Raw genomic sequence first — 16,977 nt, forward strand, 5'->3', positions numbered from 1 at the left:
AGCAATTAATAACAAATAATAATAATAATAATAATAATAATAATAATAATAATAATAATAATAATAATAATAATAATAATAATAATAATAATAATAATAATAATAATAATAATAATAATAATAATAATAATAATAATAATAATAATAATAATAATAATAATAATAATAATAATAATAATAATAATAATAATAATAATAATAATAATAATAATAATAATAATAATAATAATAATAATAATAATAATAATAATAATAATAATAATAATAATAATAATAATAATAATAATAATAATAATAATAATAATAATAATAATAATAATAATAATAATAATAATAATAATAATAATAATAATAATAATAATAATAATAATAATAATAATAATAATAATAATAATAATAATAATAATAATAATAATAATAATAATAATAATAATAATAATAATAATAATAATAATAATAATAATAATAATAATAATAATAATAATAATAATAATAATAATAATAATAATAATAATAATAATAATAATAATAATAATAATAATAATAATAATAATAATAATAATAATAATAATAATAATAATAATAATAATAATAATAATAATAATAATAATAATAATAATAATAATAATAATAATAATAATAATAATAATAATAATAATAATAATAATAATAATAATAATAATAATAATAATAATAATTAGTAAACTGCTTCGGAATCTCCACTAACAATGATTTCTAACAATATTGATTAATAATAATAATAATTATTATTATTATTATTAACATTTTATGAAGCTCAACCTTTTTGTAAAATTTAATACAATTATAAAGAATTTAAGTTCGGGTATAAGATGAAATTTACTGAACAGAGAAGAATTTTAATACAATTTTATGAAATCTTATGGAATTCCATTAAATTTTTTTTTTATTATGTAACGATTCCTCGATCAATGTACATGACTTACGAAAGCTTACGAAAAAGTTAGTAATTTTTTCTTATCAAAATTCTTTTTTATTTGAAACCATAATTATATGAAATTTCTTAAAATTTTTCCATGATTTCAAACAATTTCAAATGATATTTTAATTTTAACAAATGATTCAAAATAATTAGAAAAATGATAAGAAACTCTTAATTCTTTTAAATCGGTTTCAATTATATTTTAATGATTTAAAACTTTAAACTGTTGAAGAATGGCAAGGTAGGTGAAGAATCTTCAAGACAGGCAAATGGACGGCGAAACTGATATCGAATAACTTCAATTAACTAGAGTTCAAGAACGCTGAAATCAACTTTTTCACGTAGTTTTTATCTAGCTACGGGGCTACTTATCAATTAACTAGCAAAAGTAATTATCTATAAAATTAAAAATTTACTGGCTAAATTGTAGAGCCCATATACTTACTACAATGTCATTTTCTTGAATATTTTTTCCTTCAGCAACTTGCTTTTTATACTCTTCCAGTCTTGGTGGCTATAAAAATATTCATTATAATATTAAATTATTTACTTATATAGCATTAGTGAAAATAACATTTGATATAAAATTAAACAATTAAATTTGTAAACAACTTACAGCAGATGGATCATGGTCGTGCTCGAGTTTCAATTGCGTTATTTTCAAATGTTGTTTGCTTGGTGTGGTCCTAAAAACAATAAGCGCTGGACAACGATCAACCTTCACGCTATAAATGACAATTTAAGTTTCAAGTAATTTAATTGGTTAATTGAATAAGTTGATTGTAACAAAATTAATGCATACCCAGGATTTTTTTTCAGAAAATTTTTTAGCGTTGATGGCTTAGGATTAACATTACATTTAAAATATTTTTCATCGTAAATCAGCTTAGAGTTATAATTTTCAGGAAGATTTTTTATTCCTGCCAGAGTTTTACTGTTTCCCGTCGAAAACTTAAATTTTGTGGATTCCGTGTATAATTTAAGTCTCTCTTCAATTTTCTGATAATCATCAAATAATTCAAATATTCTAAATACGTCCGTATTTGAAACCATGCTGATAATACTAATTTTTATACTAACTTTTACAAATAAATAATATTTTATAATTAAATAAGATTCAAGGTTACGACGCAATAAGATAATGGAAGCTTCTGGGCGATATAAATAAAAAACTATAAGTCTAACTAATACGAAAAAAAAGTAACTAACTAGATAAGGTTTTTAAACATAATTTTTGTGTTCAATATATTTTATTGATGATTGATAAAGTAGATTTCCAGCGTATTTATTCTGACTACTATGGGCAATAATATATATATTACACAAATGATACATTATTATATATATCGCTATTGTTGTTATCATAGGAGCAAAAGATAAATAAAGATGGTAGTACTGCACGGAAACGCAATAAGTTAAATTACAATTAATAATGGATCATTTGAAATAGTGTAATCACATCTGAGACTATACATACGAGCATATTTATATAAATATATATACAGATAAGATATTGGTGACTTCCATCCATAAAAAAAAATTTTATAAACGTTATTTCGAAAAAAGTAACATTATATGCCGACATATTACAAAAGTGATATAATTTAAACCGTAAGTAAACAAATTTTTATATTATAACCATATAAAAATGTTTCTTCTTAACATAGGTTATAAAGTTTTAAGTTATAACGTAACTTTAAATAAATTTATTATGTATATTCGCTATTACTACATTCCTATTTTTTAATTAATTCAGATGGAACAAGGAAAAGAATTTTTGTTGGACAAAGATTTGAAAGTTATCGAGCTTGGGATGATATTTTTACAAAATATAAGGAAAGAAACAAACTTGTCTTTATAAAGTATGATGGCCACAAATTGGATAAAATTGACAGTTTGGACAAAACTATTGTAAATACTTTCATTTATTCTAATATAAAATTTGCATGTAAGTTTGGACGAGGTCGTCTGTCCAAAGCAACAAAAAATCAAACGAGGTAATTGCAAATATATTCACAATTTCTTCATTAAGTACCAATAATTTCAAAAAGTGTATTAAAAAACTGGTTTTGAAGTGAGGACCTGAATATCAAAAGGGTACTTTTTAAATTTAAAGTATTAATTACTCTAAGAATTATGAAGTTTTTTTAAGAAAATTAAATATTTCAGTTGTATAACTGAGAATACTATGCATTTACATTCAAAAAAATTAATAAAATAAAAATATATTAAAAAATCTTCACTTTTCTGTTTCTAGTAAGAAAAAATCAAATGATATCTTTTTGAAACTCAATTCCTCAAATATACATTAGTACGTTTACTACTTTTACTATCATTATTTACGCTGAATATATTTTTTTTGTAAATTATAAATTTTTTTGTAGCACTTGTAAAATGAACTGTCCATCCTTTATTACCATTGTACTTCAGAACTTTGAATATTTTGAAATAACATCGTTGGACTTAGAACACAGATATCATGAACAATCTGCAGTAAGTAACTTTATCGAAAATTATCAATTAATTTATATCGCGTTACAAATGCCATAAGGGCGTATAATAAAAATTCTCTCATTTTTTTGTCCCAAAAAAATTTTTAGTTAGAAGAAAAATTTTTTTGTATTTCTCGACGATTCATACAAAAGTACGTCGATTCCCAAGAAAAAATTTTTTTGATACGCCCTTGTGGCTCCCAGGACCCACCTCGGATGCCATAAAGGCGTATAATAAAAATTCTATTATTTTTTCTAAGTCCAAGAAAATTTTTAGTTTGAAAAATTTTTTTTTTTTGCATTTTTCCACGTTTCATACAAAAGTACGTTGATTCCAAAAAAAAATTTTTTTATACGCCTTTATGGCATCCGAGGTGGGTCATGGGAGCCATAAGGGCATATAAAAAAATTTCTTTTTGGGAATCGACGTATTTTTGAATGAAACGTGCAGAAATGCAAAAAAATTTTTTTCTCCTAACTAAAAATTTTCTTGGACTTAGAAAAAAAAAAACAGAATTTTTATTATACGCCCTTATGGCATCCAAGATGGGTCCCGGGAGCCATAAGGGCGTATTAATTTTTCTTTTGCATTTCTGCACATTTCGGACAAAACTACGTTGATTCCCGAAAAAAAATTTTTTATACGCCCTTCTGGCTTTTCACCGGGACCTTTTGCTGGTATACGCTCTTATGGCATCTGGAACGCGATATATTTCTTTAAAAAATTAACAAATCAAAAATTTTCAAAAAAACTTTTTAATTAATTTGACTTACGAACAAATTATTTATAATCGTATCATTTCAATTGTCATAAGCGAAAGTGCTTACGATCTCAATTGACTACAATTATTTGTTAAAAAAAAAAAAAAATTAAGTATATTAATTGTACAAAGTATATAATTTGAATATTTTATGTTTAAAAATACGTATTAAAATAATGTTTTAAGAGATTTTATAAATGTATTCCGGAAAACTGCCGGCTCACGGAGGAACAAGAGATTGTTGTTGGCAAAGCATTAAAGTTAGGTGCTAATAAAAAAAAAATCCAAAATATGATTCTAGAAGAGTACGATAAAGTTTTTTCTCTGAGCAAATTACATAAACTGAAAAGCAAGATTACAAACTCAGCAGAAAATGATCTACTATCAGTAGTTGAGTTACTTCGAAACACTTATCGTAAGTATATGTACAATTATAACAAAAATTTGATTTTTAAGCGTCAGTAGAGTATACCTTGCGCTTACGCTTGATTAGAGTAACTAGTTATATAAAACGAAGTGGATTTTATTTTGGGATGGATCTTGCTTCATATTTCTAATACTTGTGATATCTTTGTACTTCAGTAATGATTAATGTACTATATTTACTAATAACTAATGAATCATGGGTGTAGTACTTTCTTTTAATAAAGTTTTAAGAAAATTTTAACGGGGAGGTTATCCTCCGTTCAGTTGGTCACCCCTTTCTTCTTAAAAAGGGCGCCACTGGGATTTTAGACACGGTGTCTCAGAAACCGGGGAAGCATGAGACGGGAAAGGTCGGGTCGTGAGAAGTTTAGGCGGCTACACAATAATACTAAGAAAAATTAATAACAAAGAATTAAAGAATTAAAATTATTTATTCAAATTCAATAATTCAACTTAAACAAATTTTATCACAAATATTTCTTTTAAAACTTAATTGTAAGAACCTCTCACCTACGCAGACGCTTGCCAACATATTCTTACAAATCTATCATTAAAACTTCTTAATTATTTAGCCATAGACCCTTACGCATCTATCCTAAATTCCTCAATTAATTAATCATAGACCATTACGCATCTATATTAACCTCTTCAATTATTTAATTGTTATGTCCACCCGTAAATTTTTTCTTTTTAAATTTAAATCAGCCGCGCAGATGGAAGACTTCTCCATGCGCGAAAGCCACAATAAAATAGAAGCTACGTGACTGCTGGTTGAATAGCGGGGACTCCTGCAAACTCAGCACCGCGAGCATTTAAAAACGAGAAACGGAGACCGCTCCCGGTCTTTTGTTAATTAATTCGACTTCCGCGTTTAATTGACGGGCCCGTGCCTTGTAGAGTCCTTTGCTTTAATTTGCACTGCACTTAAAGGAAGTTTGGACGCGGTTTAACCGGCAGGCCACGTACTAATTTTAAGTATCTTAGAGAGCCGTATTCTTAAAGTTCTAATTTGCCCTGCACTTAGGCGAGAATTCGGCCAGTAAATAAATCCTAAAGAACCGGAATCTCCAAGTTCTAATTTGCTCTGCACTTAGGCGAGAATCCGGTCATTAAGTTATTCAAAATTTCTTAAAAGCTAGTTTTGCGCACTTTACCCTACGGGGGACTGGAGGACGTTAGCTCAATCAAATTAATAAAATTCATTTAATTAAATTACGTTAAAATTCATATTTGTTAAAGTGTAAAAGTTTTAGTGTCTATAAAAATAAATGTCAAGTGAAGTGAAATTTGTTCGAATCAATTCCTTTCGTAAAAATAAGCAGCCCAATCCATCCTACTCTATCCGCCGCAAGGACCGATCAGAGGGCCCAACCCAGGAAAAGGCGCTAACAGCAGCCCCGGAATCACGGATCCGGTAATAATGAAAAATCCTGCAAAGAGTAAGTACATCTTTTCTCAATAAAAATCCGTAATCTGTCTCAAACGAAGGCGTGGTAAATTCGTCCGTCGAAAACGTCCCACATAAATAATTAAAACAACGGAATTAAAAACTCCGTTGCGTATTCTTTAAGCCGTTAGTCCAAACCTCCACCGTTTACGCTACCACTTAAACGCCCTTGGACATAACATAATCATAGATCATTACGCATCTATATTAAACTACTAAATTACTTAAACCTCGTCAACCTGACGGAATACCGAAATACCATAAATTACCTCGTCAACCTGACGGAATACCCAAAATTACCTTATAACTACAATTAAAACCTTATTCCCGACTACGCCCCCGACTCGGGCGTCTACGCAGCGGTTTTCTAACTTATTCCGTTATACCCCCGACTCGGGCGCCTATACAATAGGGTGATTCAAAAAAAAAGAATATTTTTTTTTTCGTTTGGTACTCTGAAAAATAGGTTCCTAGACACCTCTAAGAAAGCCTCTCCAAGCATGAGTTCTTAATTGTAACGGGAAGGTCCTCCTTCTTACAGTTTTCTATTTTTTCTTATTATCAGATAGAAAAATTTATATCTCGCTTCCAACTACTTGAAAAAATATCTTGTTCCTTAGATTTTGTAGGAAATTGAATGCTCTACAAAAAAGGTCTCTTACGATTTTTTCGTAAACCCAACCGTTTAAAAGATATTAACGGTTAAAGTTTGATTATTTTTGGGAAAATTTTTTATTTCTTATGAATTTTATAACTCAATGAAAAAAAATCATTATGAATGATGAAACTCATAGTTTTGTAGGAAATTTACTGCTCTATAAAAATGGTCTCTTATGATTTTTCGATCAAGTTGAGCGTTTACGAGATATTCATCGTCAAACATCAATGCATATCAATTTTTCTAGTTTTTGATCAATAATTCGAAAAATTTCAATTTATTCTGTGAGTTTCAAGGAAATTTAGACAAATTTGAGTTTCTATGAATAGAAATATGTTATGAACTATTTTTTTAATTAGTTTTTTTAGTCTTGGACATGTTTGATTACATTAAAACAAAAAATTAGTGCATTTTTTTAAATATATAATTCAATTTAGTGTGTTTCACATGTGTTTCACTTTTTTATCGAAGAATTTATTTATTTAATTATCAACTGCCATATAATTTTCAATATTTTCAACATAACGGTACACTTTTACTGTAAATAATTTCCTCTATTGCAGTTTGGGTAGTTTTTTCGATGTTCTTTGATAATTTGCAATAAGTATTGGAATTGCTCTTCATTTTTGTCAAGCATTGATTATACTCACTAACTAATGCAACAGCTCGTTCTGCTGAATCATTAACAACTTTCAATTGGTTAAAGTATTCTTTATTTTCAATGTAACTGTCATTAGTAGGCCACGATTCAATATCTTTATCAAGGAAGTCATATGGTAAATCAAAGATTTTAAAGAGATTTAAAGACTTTTTAGAAACAAAGTCACTCAGACTTTTTGCGTTAATGAATTCAAATCGTTTTTATCAATTATAAATTTTTTAGCTTTAGAATCTGTACCGTTACGAGTATTAACAGCTCCAACAATATTTTTTTACTTCCAATGAAACGGTATCGTCAAATAATGATAAAATGGCAAGTTCATCACTTAAATACCATAAATGCAAAATCATTTTTTCATAAGTTGCTGAAGAAATCAATGAATTGATATTTTTGTACTCGAATAAATTTTTCAAAAACTGCAAGTCATGATCAGCAGCAGTTGTTGCAGAAGTTGATGAAAACCAAGCTTTTAAATACAGTGTAACTATAAATATACAAATTTGCCGAAGACCGTCCAATTCTTTATTAGAAAGTTTAAATTCATTTCTGAATAGAAACATTTTTAAACTGTAAATTGCCTTCGCCATCCACCTAGCATGATGAATTGCACCAGGACGTTTGAAAAAATTTCTTCTTGAGGCATTTCTCCAAGGAAAATCAACGACAATTCCAACAATTCTTTATAGTCATCTCGGGGTTGTAGTAACTATCAAAAACAATTAAAAATTTGTCAGAAACAAGAAAATTTTTTTCTTAAAATCGCAGTTAAATCATACCTGTAAGGATTGTGCAATTAAACGAGATATTTCATTTTTTTATCCAAAATGATATCAGCAACAACAGTATCTTCAATTCCAGCTTTATAATTAGTTTTATTTATTTCATCCCATGATTTTTTAAATCTTCCGAACATTGGTACGTTTGGCCCAGATGACACAGGCCAATATACTTCAAATGCACTTCTCAATATGATCTCAAAAATGTGGTGACGACATGGTAACTAGATTAACTCTCTTCCCAAAGTCTTTTCAATTGCCTTACATGTACCGTTATGAATTCCTGTATAAAGAAAATAGATAACTATCGTTAAATTTAATATTTTCAACAAATTGTAGATTATATTTAAAATCCAAATGAGTAAATAATTCTCAATAATTTCAAAAGTGAAATTCAGTAAGCAATAAAAATTAAACTAGAACGTTAATAATTAAATATTTTTTAGATTAAATTATCATTGATAAGTTACCTGTATTAACTGCCGTCGTGTCAAAACACATCGCCTTAACATAATTAGTAATACCCCATTCACTCAATGTCGATAAAATGGCTGATGTTTGATTGTCTGCCGTCCCAGAATTCATTTTTGGAACCCCAAGTAATTGTTCGGTACCAAATGCAGTTAAAATAACTGGTAGCCGTTCCACAGATTTTGATCCAACAAGGTCATTCAGCATTTTTCCGTCCCAATGCACAACGTATTTATCGTGTGTCTTAAAGTTGTCATTAAGTCCTTTAGCAATGTCTTCTCTTTGAAGCATACGAGCTCGTTGAATTGAACTATAACTGAGCGTTGTATCTTCAATTTTAATACCTACTGCTAGTAAAACCGGAGCAATAATAAACATCGCATTTCTACTGCTGACATTAGCTCGGTCGAGTCCAAAAATGACTTCAGGAGTTAAGACATCAAGTTTTGCTCGTTTTGTCGGAATTGGAGGTTCATACTCTGAATCAGATCCAAAATTTGTAACTCCACTTAATGTATACGTAGAGAACGACTCTGATTTTTCACTTGGAACAATCGCATGACTGGTAGACGGTTGATCTAAGTCTGGAATAAGATCTGTTTTATAAATTAAACGAAGAAAATGTATAGAATTTATTCATTTTGATGACAAATAATTAAGAAAGGACTCCAAAAATTGTCTAGTCAAATGTCATCTAGTCATCTATGAAAAGTTACACTACTACCTGACTTTATAATAATTAAATATCTCAGATACTTACTACTCTCATTTATTCCCATCATAGTTGTGGTTAAGTTTGATACAGGTACATTATTAGAAAGAATCTCTTTATGGGTACCGAATTTTTGATCCAAATACAACTTTCTAATATTATCATCAAGCACTTTTAAGGATTTTTCGCTCACAATGTCGAATAATTTTTATCGAAATTTTTTTGTAATTTTAACCATTGACTGTGATAGCGAAGAAATTTTTGACTGCATTAGGAGCTCCACTAGTTGGAATCTAATTTTTCTCCACAGTTCAATAACTTGGTCAACTGAATTTTTAGCACTTTGTTTGATTGAATACTTTAAAATTTTAAGTTGGTAGAAAAACACACGCATAACCTCTTTCACTTTTGGTAACTTACGTTCCGAAATTCTTTGTAGAGGTATTCCGATAAAACGTATTTCTTTATTCATTGTAGGTTAATTGATGATAAATAAATTTATGTGATGATTATAAGACTTATTTAAAATGAATTATTTTATTACGTATTCAAGATGATCAGTTTTAGGAACACTGAAAATAATACGGTATTAAATGGGTAGATACTGAAGATAGTTGAGAGTAAAAAACATAGATGGCGTTAGTTTCAGAAGACAAACAGAAGAAGAAATGGAATTTAAAACAAAAATCCCCTCGAACGAAAATTTTATGTATATTTTGTGAAAAACAAATTAAAAATACGCACTGAACAAATTTCATAATAATAAATGACAACGCGATTAAGATTTTAAATTATTAAAGATAAAATTAAAAAAATATTATTAGAATAAAAACTTTCAAATGAATTTTTGAACAGAAAACATCTATAGGAGTTGCTTTTATAATAAAAACTCAAATTTGTCTAAATTTCCTTGAAACTCACAGAATAAATTGAAATTTTTCGAATTATTGATCAAAAACTAGAAAAATTGATATGCATTGATGTTTGACGATGAATATCTCGTAAACGCTCAACTTGATCGAAAAATCATAAGAGACCATTTTTATAGAGCAGTAAATTTCCTACAAAACTATGAGTTTCATCATTCATAATGATTTTTTTCATTGAGTTATAAAATTCATAAGAAATAAAAAATTTTCCCAAAAATAATCAAACTTTAACCGTTAATATCTTTTAAACGGTTGGGTTTACGAAAAAATCGTAAGAGACCTTTTTGTAGAGCATTCAATTTCCTACAAAATCTAAGGAACAAGATATTTTTTCAAGTAGTTGGAAGCGAGATATAAATTTTTCTATCTGATAATAAGAAAAAATAGAAAACTGTAAGAAGGAGGACCTTCCCGTTACAATTAAGAACTCATGCTTGGAGAGGCTTTCTTAGAGGTGTCTAGGAACCTATTTTTCAGAGTACCAAACGAAAAAAAAAATATTCTTTTTTTTTGAATCACCCTACTATACAACGTCTCTAAGTAACTGCCTAGGAAACAGAGGAGGATACCATGAATACCTAGACAGTACTGTACTCCTACACTCTCATTTAATTCCACCTAAGACGCTAACTTAATTCACACTTTTACAAATTACTAAATTCTCCGAATTACTAATTAACTCAATTCCTAGAATTTTGATTCACTAAATTTTATATCTATCACTTATTCAATACAAAATACCGATTCTCTAAATCACCTTAATACTCAAATTCTTAACTAAATTCATTTATCAATTTACTTAACTAAATTTATCAATCAAATTTCTTCTACTAAATTCACTAATTAATTTCATTTCTAAATTTCTACTAACTAATTCACTAAATGATATTCCTAACAAAGTTCATTAATCATTTTGTAATTTTAATAAATTTATCAATTAAATTAATTCACAAAATTTATTAACTAAATTAATTAAATTCAGCCCACCAGCCTAAATTTAATTTTACAAAATTACAAATACCAATTACTACAACTCAACACGTCTTATAAATTTTCAAACTACATAATTTCCCAGAAGGATCTACACTATCCAAATTACACAATTACTTTTACTATTTCAAATTTTAACATGACAATTTTGACTAAATTAAATTAATTATTCCAAAAGACCTCTAACAAATTCCTAATAAATTTACTGCCAATATAATATTGATAAATTAACTAAATTGATTTTCATCAATATAAGACCAGTAATAACTAATGAAATTACCTTGGCAATTAATGTACGTATAAACGCACCTACTAATATAAAATTTACGCCTGAGACAGTAGTGAAAATTTTATTAAAATCATTCCAGCCTCTCAATTCACAAAATTAAGTATTGGCCTAAAACAATTGAAAAATACCTGAGACTCGATTACTGTTGTTATTCAACGATGACTGATACTCCGGTCCGACCTGGCGGGATCAGCAACTTGGCGGTTCGTCGTCTCGAACCAGGGTACGGGCCTCTGGTCAGGGCTTGTCCAATTCCAAACGCCACGATAAATTACTCGGTAGTTGCTTCTCTATTCTTGACGACTAAAACTGCACTGTACTGAATTAAACTGATCCCAACAAGGGTCACTGTTTCAAAAGCAAAAGGCCACTGGCTTCCAGAAGGGAAAAAGCCTCGTTCTTACTCTTGCCGGCTCTTATATAACCCCTGAACTCAGGCTCTCGAACTTTCTTATTGTTCCACCCCGCTTTATTTTCCGGGGACAGTAGTAGGGACTTACGATTTACACGCCCTTACCTTTCTATTTTTGACAAGAGTTTCGATTTGTCATCGGGTGAATTTAATTAATTTAGTTAATGAATTTTGTGAATGGATTTAATTGATAAATTTATTGAATTTAGAAAATGATTAATGAACTTTGTTAAGAAAATTATTTAGTGAATTTTGTTAAAGATTATTTAGTAGAAATTTAGAAATGAAATTAATTAGTGAGTTTAGTAGAAGAAATTGATTGATAAATTTAGTTAAGTAAATTAATAAATGAATTAAGTTAATAATTTGAGTATTAAACTGATTTAGAAGTACGGTATTTTGTATTGGAAAAGTGCCAGACATTAAATTTTGTGAATTGTGATAATATGGAATTTCTGGGAATTGAGTTGATGAGTAATTCGGAGGATTTTAGTAATTTGTAAAATTGTGAATTAAGTTAGCGTCTTATGTGGAATTAAGCGAGAGTGTATGAGTATAATCATTTAGAAAACGTTGTATCGGCGCCCGAGTCGGGGGTACAACGGAATAAGTTAGAAAACCGCTGCGTAGACGCCCGACCCAAGAAAAAAATTTATATATAATTATATATATATTTATATATGTTTATTATATATAAGCATATATAATTATATATAATTATATATGATCTCATATACAATTTCATATAATCATGCATGATTATATATAATTATATATACTTATATATAATTGTGTATGGAACTATATATAATTCTGCATGGCTGTATATTGCTTCATATATAGTCATATATAATTATATATGATTATATATAACCTTATATACAATTCCATATATAATCATGTATGATTATATATAATTGTACATAATTATACATGTGATTCCATATATAATCATATATGATTATATACAATTATATATAGTTATATATAAACATTTTTCTCGGGGAGTCGGGGGCGTAGTCGGGAATAAGGTTTTAATTGCAGTTATATGGTGTATAGTAATCTGTCAGGTTGACGAGGTAAAAATTATGGTATTATATGGTAATCCGTCAGGTTGACGAGGTAAAATTTGTGGTATTATATGGTATTCCGTCAGGTTGACGAGGTTTAAGTAATTTAGTAGCTTAACATAGATGCGTAATGGTCTATGATTAAGAAATTGAGGAATTTAGTATAGATGCGTGATGGTCTATGATTAGATAATTAAGGAATTTTAATAATAGATTTTTAAGAATACTTTGGCAAGTGCCTGTGTAGGTGAGAGGTTCTCACAATTAAGTTTTAAAAAGAATATTTGTGATAAAATTTGTTAAAGTTGAATTATTGAATTTGAATAAATAATTTTAATTTATTGTTATTAATTTTTCTCAGCATTAATTTGTAGCTGCCTAAACTTCTCACGACCCGACCTTTCCCGTCTCATGCTTCCCCGGTTTCTAGGACACCATGTCTAAAATCCTAGTGGTGCCCTTTTTAAGAGGAAAGGGGTGACCAACTGAACGGAGGATAACCTCCCCGTTACAATTTATTTAAAAATATATGAATTTATATACTTTAATGGAAAAAATTAAAGGCATAACAATTTTCGGAGATTACTGACAAACTGTACTTCGGTGAAAAATGGTCGTATTGACAATAAAAAAATTAGCAAAACGGTTGACCCTGAAGGCCATCTCTGCAACTTCCCGCTAATACAATACTTAGGCGCTTAAAATTGCACTTATGACGTTTTTGAGCTCTTCAAGCTCAAAAATACAGTTTATGTGTTATTTTGAGCTCTCCGAGTTCAAAGAAATATCTTTCCTATGCTATCTAGTTACATAAAATTTTCCAATAATTTTTTAACGTTTTTTTTTTTTTTTCTTTTTTAGATGCTGATGTTCATATCTATAACGATGTGAAAACATCCTCTTGTAAAGGAATCTATTTTACGACAAAAAAATGAGAAATGACTTCGAAATGTGGCCAGAAATAGTTTTTATGGATGGAACATATAAACTGACCAATAATGAGATGACTTTAATGATATTACTAGTTGAAGACGGAAATGGACGTGGGCAAGTGGTCGGAATTGGGTTTTTATCAACAGAAGAACGCGACGTTTTAGAGTGGATGTTAACAAAATTCAAAACAGACAATAAAGAATCGTATCACAAAATTAAATCTTTTATGACCGACAAAGATTTGAAAGAGCGTGATGTTCTAAAAGAATTGTTCCCCGGTGTACCAACTTATATTTGTGCATTTCATGCTTTAAGAATTTTGAAAGAACTGTCAATAACCCTGAAATGCAATTGAAAGCAAAAGAAAAAGACGAAGCGTTAAATATTCTCACTCAATTACTCAGGGCTACGTCGGAAAAGAACTATAATAATCTTTACTTGGAGCTTAATATGACATGTTCAGATAAGTTGATAAGCTACTTCGACAGGAACTGGCATAACATTCGCTATGATTGGCCTAGATATTGTTTGCTTCAAAATAGTTTCGGTAATGAAACAAATAACCGACTGGAGTCGGTTAATGCAAAAATTAAATTGGTTATGGAAAAAAATTCACCATTGATAACATCCGTAAAAGATTTATTTGAGTGGTATGACTCTCGTAAAACTGAGAGTCATCTTAGAACTGCGAATCAATTTATAAGAAAACCAAATGTACCGTTTGATATTAATGATGATGGCCAAAAATATATAGATTCATTAACAAAATATGCTACAGACAAAGTTTTGATTGAATTAAAAATGAGTGAAAAAATTCTTTTTACATACATAAATGAAATTTCAAAAACATGTCATATTAATAATTTAACAGTATCAACAACGACATGTCAATGTAAAATCAATATCTCTCTAAAGTTACCTTGTCGACATGTATTTGCTGCAAGATCATATTTTAAGTTATCTTTATTTGATAAATGCTTATTTGATGAACGTTGGAGCAAAGACCATCTACTTAACGCAACTACTTCGTGTTCCCTTTCAGCCAGTAATGGAATTGAAAAAAGTAAGTTTTCGGTAGCAGTTCAACAACTCAATAAAAAACAACCTCGATCTGTGAGTGACAAAAGAAGAATAGTACTAGCTAAAGTGTCCAAGTTAGTTAACATTGTCAGTTTATCCTGTGGTCGTGAGTTTGATAGAAAGATTGAAATTATTGACGAGCTAATTGACAAATTTTCTAATAATTCGAAAATTAAAATATTGGAGGTAGATTATTTCAAGGAATTAGAAACAAGTTTGCATAACTTATCGATTGAAAATAATTACAATGAGAGTTTTAATGAATGCTCGGAAAAAGATTTAAGTAAAATTAAAACCCCGACTAAAATTAAATTAATTGGTCGGCCAAGTGGATCTATGAAGACCACAATGAGTTTTAAAAAAAAAAAAAACAAGTAATAATTGAAATTGATTATTTTATATTTTATGTTAATTTATATTATAGTATTCAACTTTACCGTAACGAATGTATAACTTCAGTGTCATTATATAAAATACCTTACTTTTATTAATTAAAGTTATTTCAATATAAAAAAAAAAGTTTTTATTAAAGATTCTATTGTTTAATTATATAGTTAGATCATTTACAGAGTTCAAATATCTGTATGTGTAATTAAATGTAGCTTTAAGTTTAATTATATTAAAAAAAATTAGATTATAAAGATTTGATGGGTTGCTGTAAGAAGAAAAAATTATTTCATTGATAATTATTAATAAAATTAATTGGAAAAAATATATATTAAAGTTTAAATATTTCGCTCAGTTGAAAATCAACCGCGCACATGCGTAAGTAATCTTTTTTAGCGAGGGAGCACGGGTGCGGTCATAATCCGGTCATTTGGTAATTTACCCGTGCGCATGCGCAAAAGCGTGGTAAAATGACCATTTCCCGTGCCCCCGTGCCCACCCGTGCCCGCACGGAATCGGACCAATTCTCACACTCAAGAATTTCTTAACCTAATTAATAAAAAAATATAATTATCTGCTTATATTTATATTATTTTTTACTTAGTTAAAATATATTAGTTGATAATTAATTGATAGTATATCACAAAATTTAGGTTACCTGCGGCACAGTAAATAATGATGGATTTTTCGTACCCAATTTGCTATGTTTATTACGATTACTCACACTACCACTAGTGCAGCCATTCACTACACAACGATTTACCATTTTCTGATGATAATTACAACATTTAATTATTTTTTAAATATAAAACTTTCAAAACTTATTTATTGCGATGCCAATCAACAATAACAAATAGACGCCATTTGCCGGACATTAGCAAACGCAGCGCCGCCCTAGCGTCATATTTACGAAAATGATGTATCCTCAGTTTATCGGATCCACTTTTGCGGAAAACCCAGTAGCGACCGTCCTCCTTCTATCTAGCCTCCGTGTTATCTAGTCTGTGGCATGTCACTTTTTACATAAAAAAAAAGTCAGGATCGAAATTCGTGAGCGCGCTATAGTATGTGCTGATAAAATTTAATAATTGTAAGTAAATAAATTGTGATAAGTGAAATAAATAAATTAATACGGTAAAATAAATAATGAACAACTGTTATAATAAAAAATTAGTGGAAAAAAAGTACCGTAGAATTAAATAAAATTTCGCAACCTCAAAAAACCGTTCTGCTTACAGTAAACACAGTCGGTAGTCTGGCGCTCCGTTTACAACGGGATTTTTGAACGGACCTTGGCGCCAGATTCTACCGAATCTGTGGATCTGTCGACAAAATGTTCGCTACGTCCGAGTATTTTACAAATTTATTTTTCATTAATTTACTTTTTTCAATTTTATTTTTGACAGAATTTTATAAACTTATTTTACTTAATTTATTTTAATTAATATTGATTTAATTTCATTTTTATTAATTGTTTTGTCCGAATATAATTTTGCCGGAATTTGTAATATCATTTCACTTA

General features: G+C 28.6%; 2 protein-coding genes across 3 annotated transcripts in view; one reads left to right on the plus strand and one right to left on the minus strand.

Moving 5' to 3' along the window:
• Nucleotides 1-1,302: 1,302 nt before the first annotated feature.
• On the minus strand, nt 1,303-11,927 carry LOC141537133 (uncharacterized). Of its 2 annotated transcripts, none has more exons than XR_012480865.1 (3): nt 11,702-11,927; nt 1,578-1,686; nt 1,303-1,475 (listed from the first exon to the last, which is right to left on the minus strand). XR_012480865.1 is itself a non-coding variant. In XM_074257972.1 (3 exons), the coding sequence occupies exons 1-3, from the start codon at nt 2,012-2,014 to the stop codon at nt 1,374-1,376; spliced, it is 462 nt and encodes a 153-aa protein (XP_074114073.1). In that variant the 5' UTR covers nt 2,015-2,408; the 3' UTR covers nt 1,303-1,373. The 2 variants fall into 2 exon arrangements, 1 of the variants encoding a protein (XP_074114073.1); XM_074257972.1 differs by lacking the exon at nt 11,702-11,927 and adding an exon at nt 1,764-2,408.
• Nucleotides 3,358-16,977, plus strand: part of LOC141537134 (uncharacterized) — an 87,097-nt gene continuing 73,477 nt past the window's right edge. The window contains exon 1 of the mRNA XM_074257974.1: nt 3,358-3,454. The gene's annotated coding sequence lies outside the window, so the exon portion shown is untranslated. The remainder of the gene's footprint in view (nt 3,455-16,977) is intronic.

The sequence above is a fragment of the Cotesia typhae genome, unplaced genomic scaffold (genome assembly GCF_013202065.1).
Source record: "Cotesia typhae breed Kobodo isofemale line unplaced genomic scaffold, CoteBio_Ctyphae scaffold_58, whole genome shotgun sequence".
NCBI lineage: Eukaryota > Metazoa > Arthropoda > Insecta > Hymenoptera > Braconidae > Cotesia > Cotesia typhae.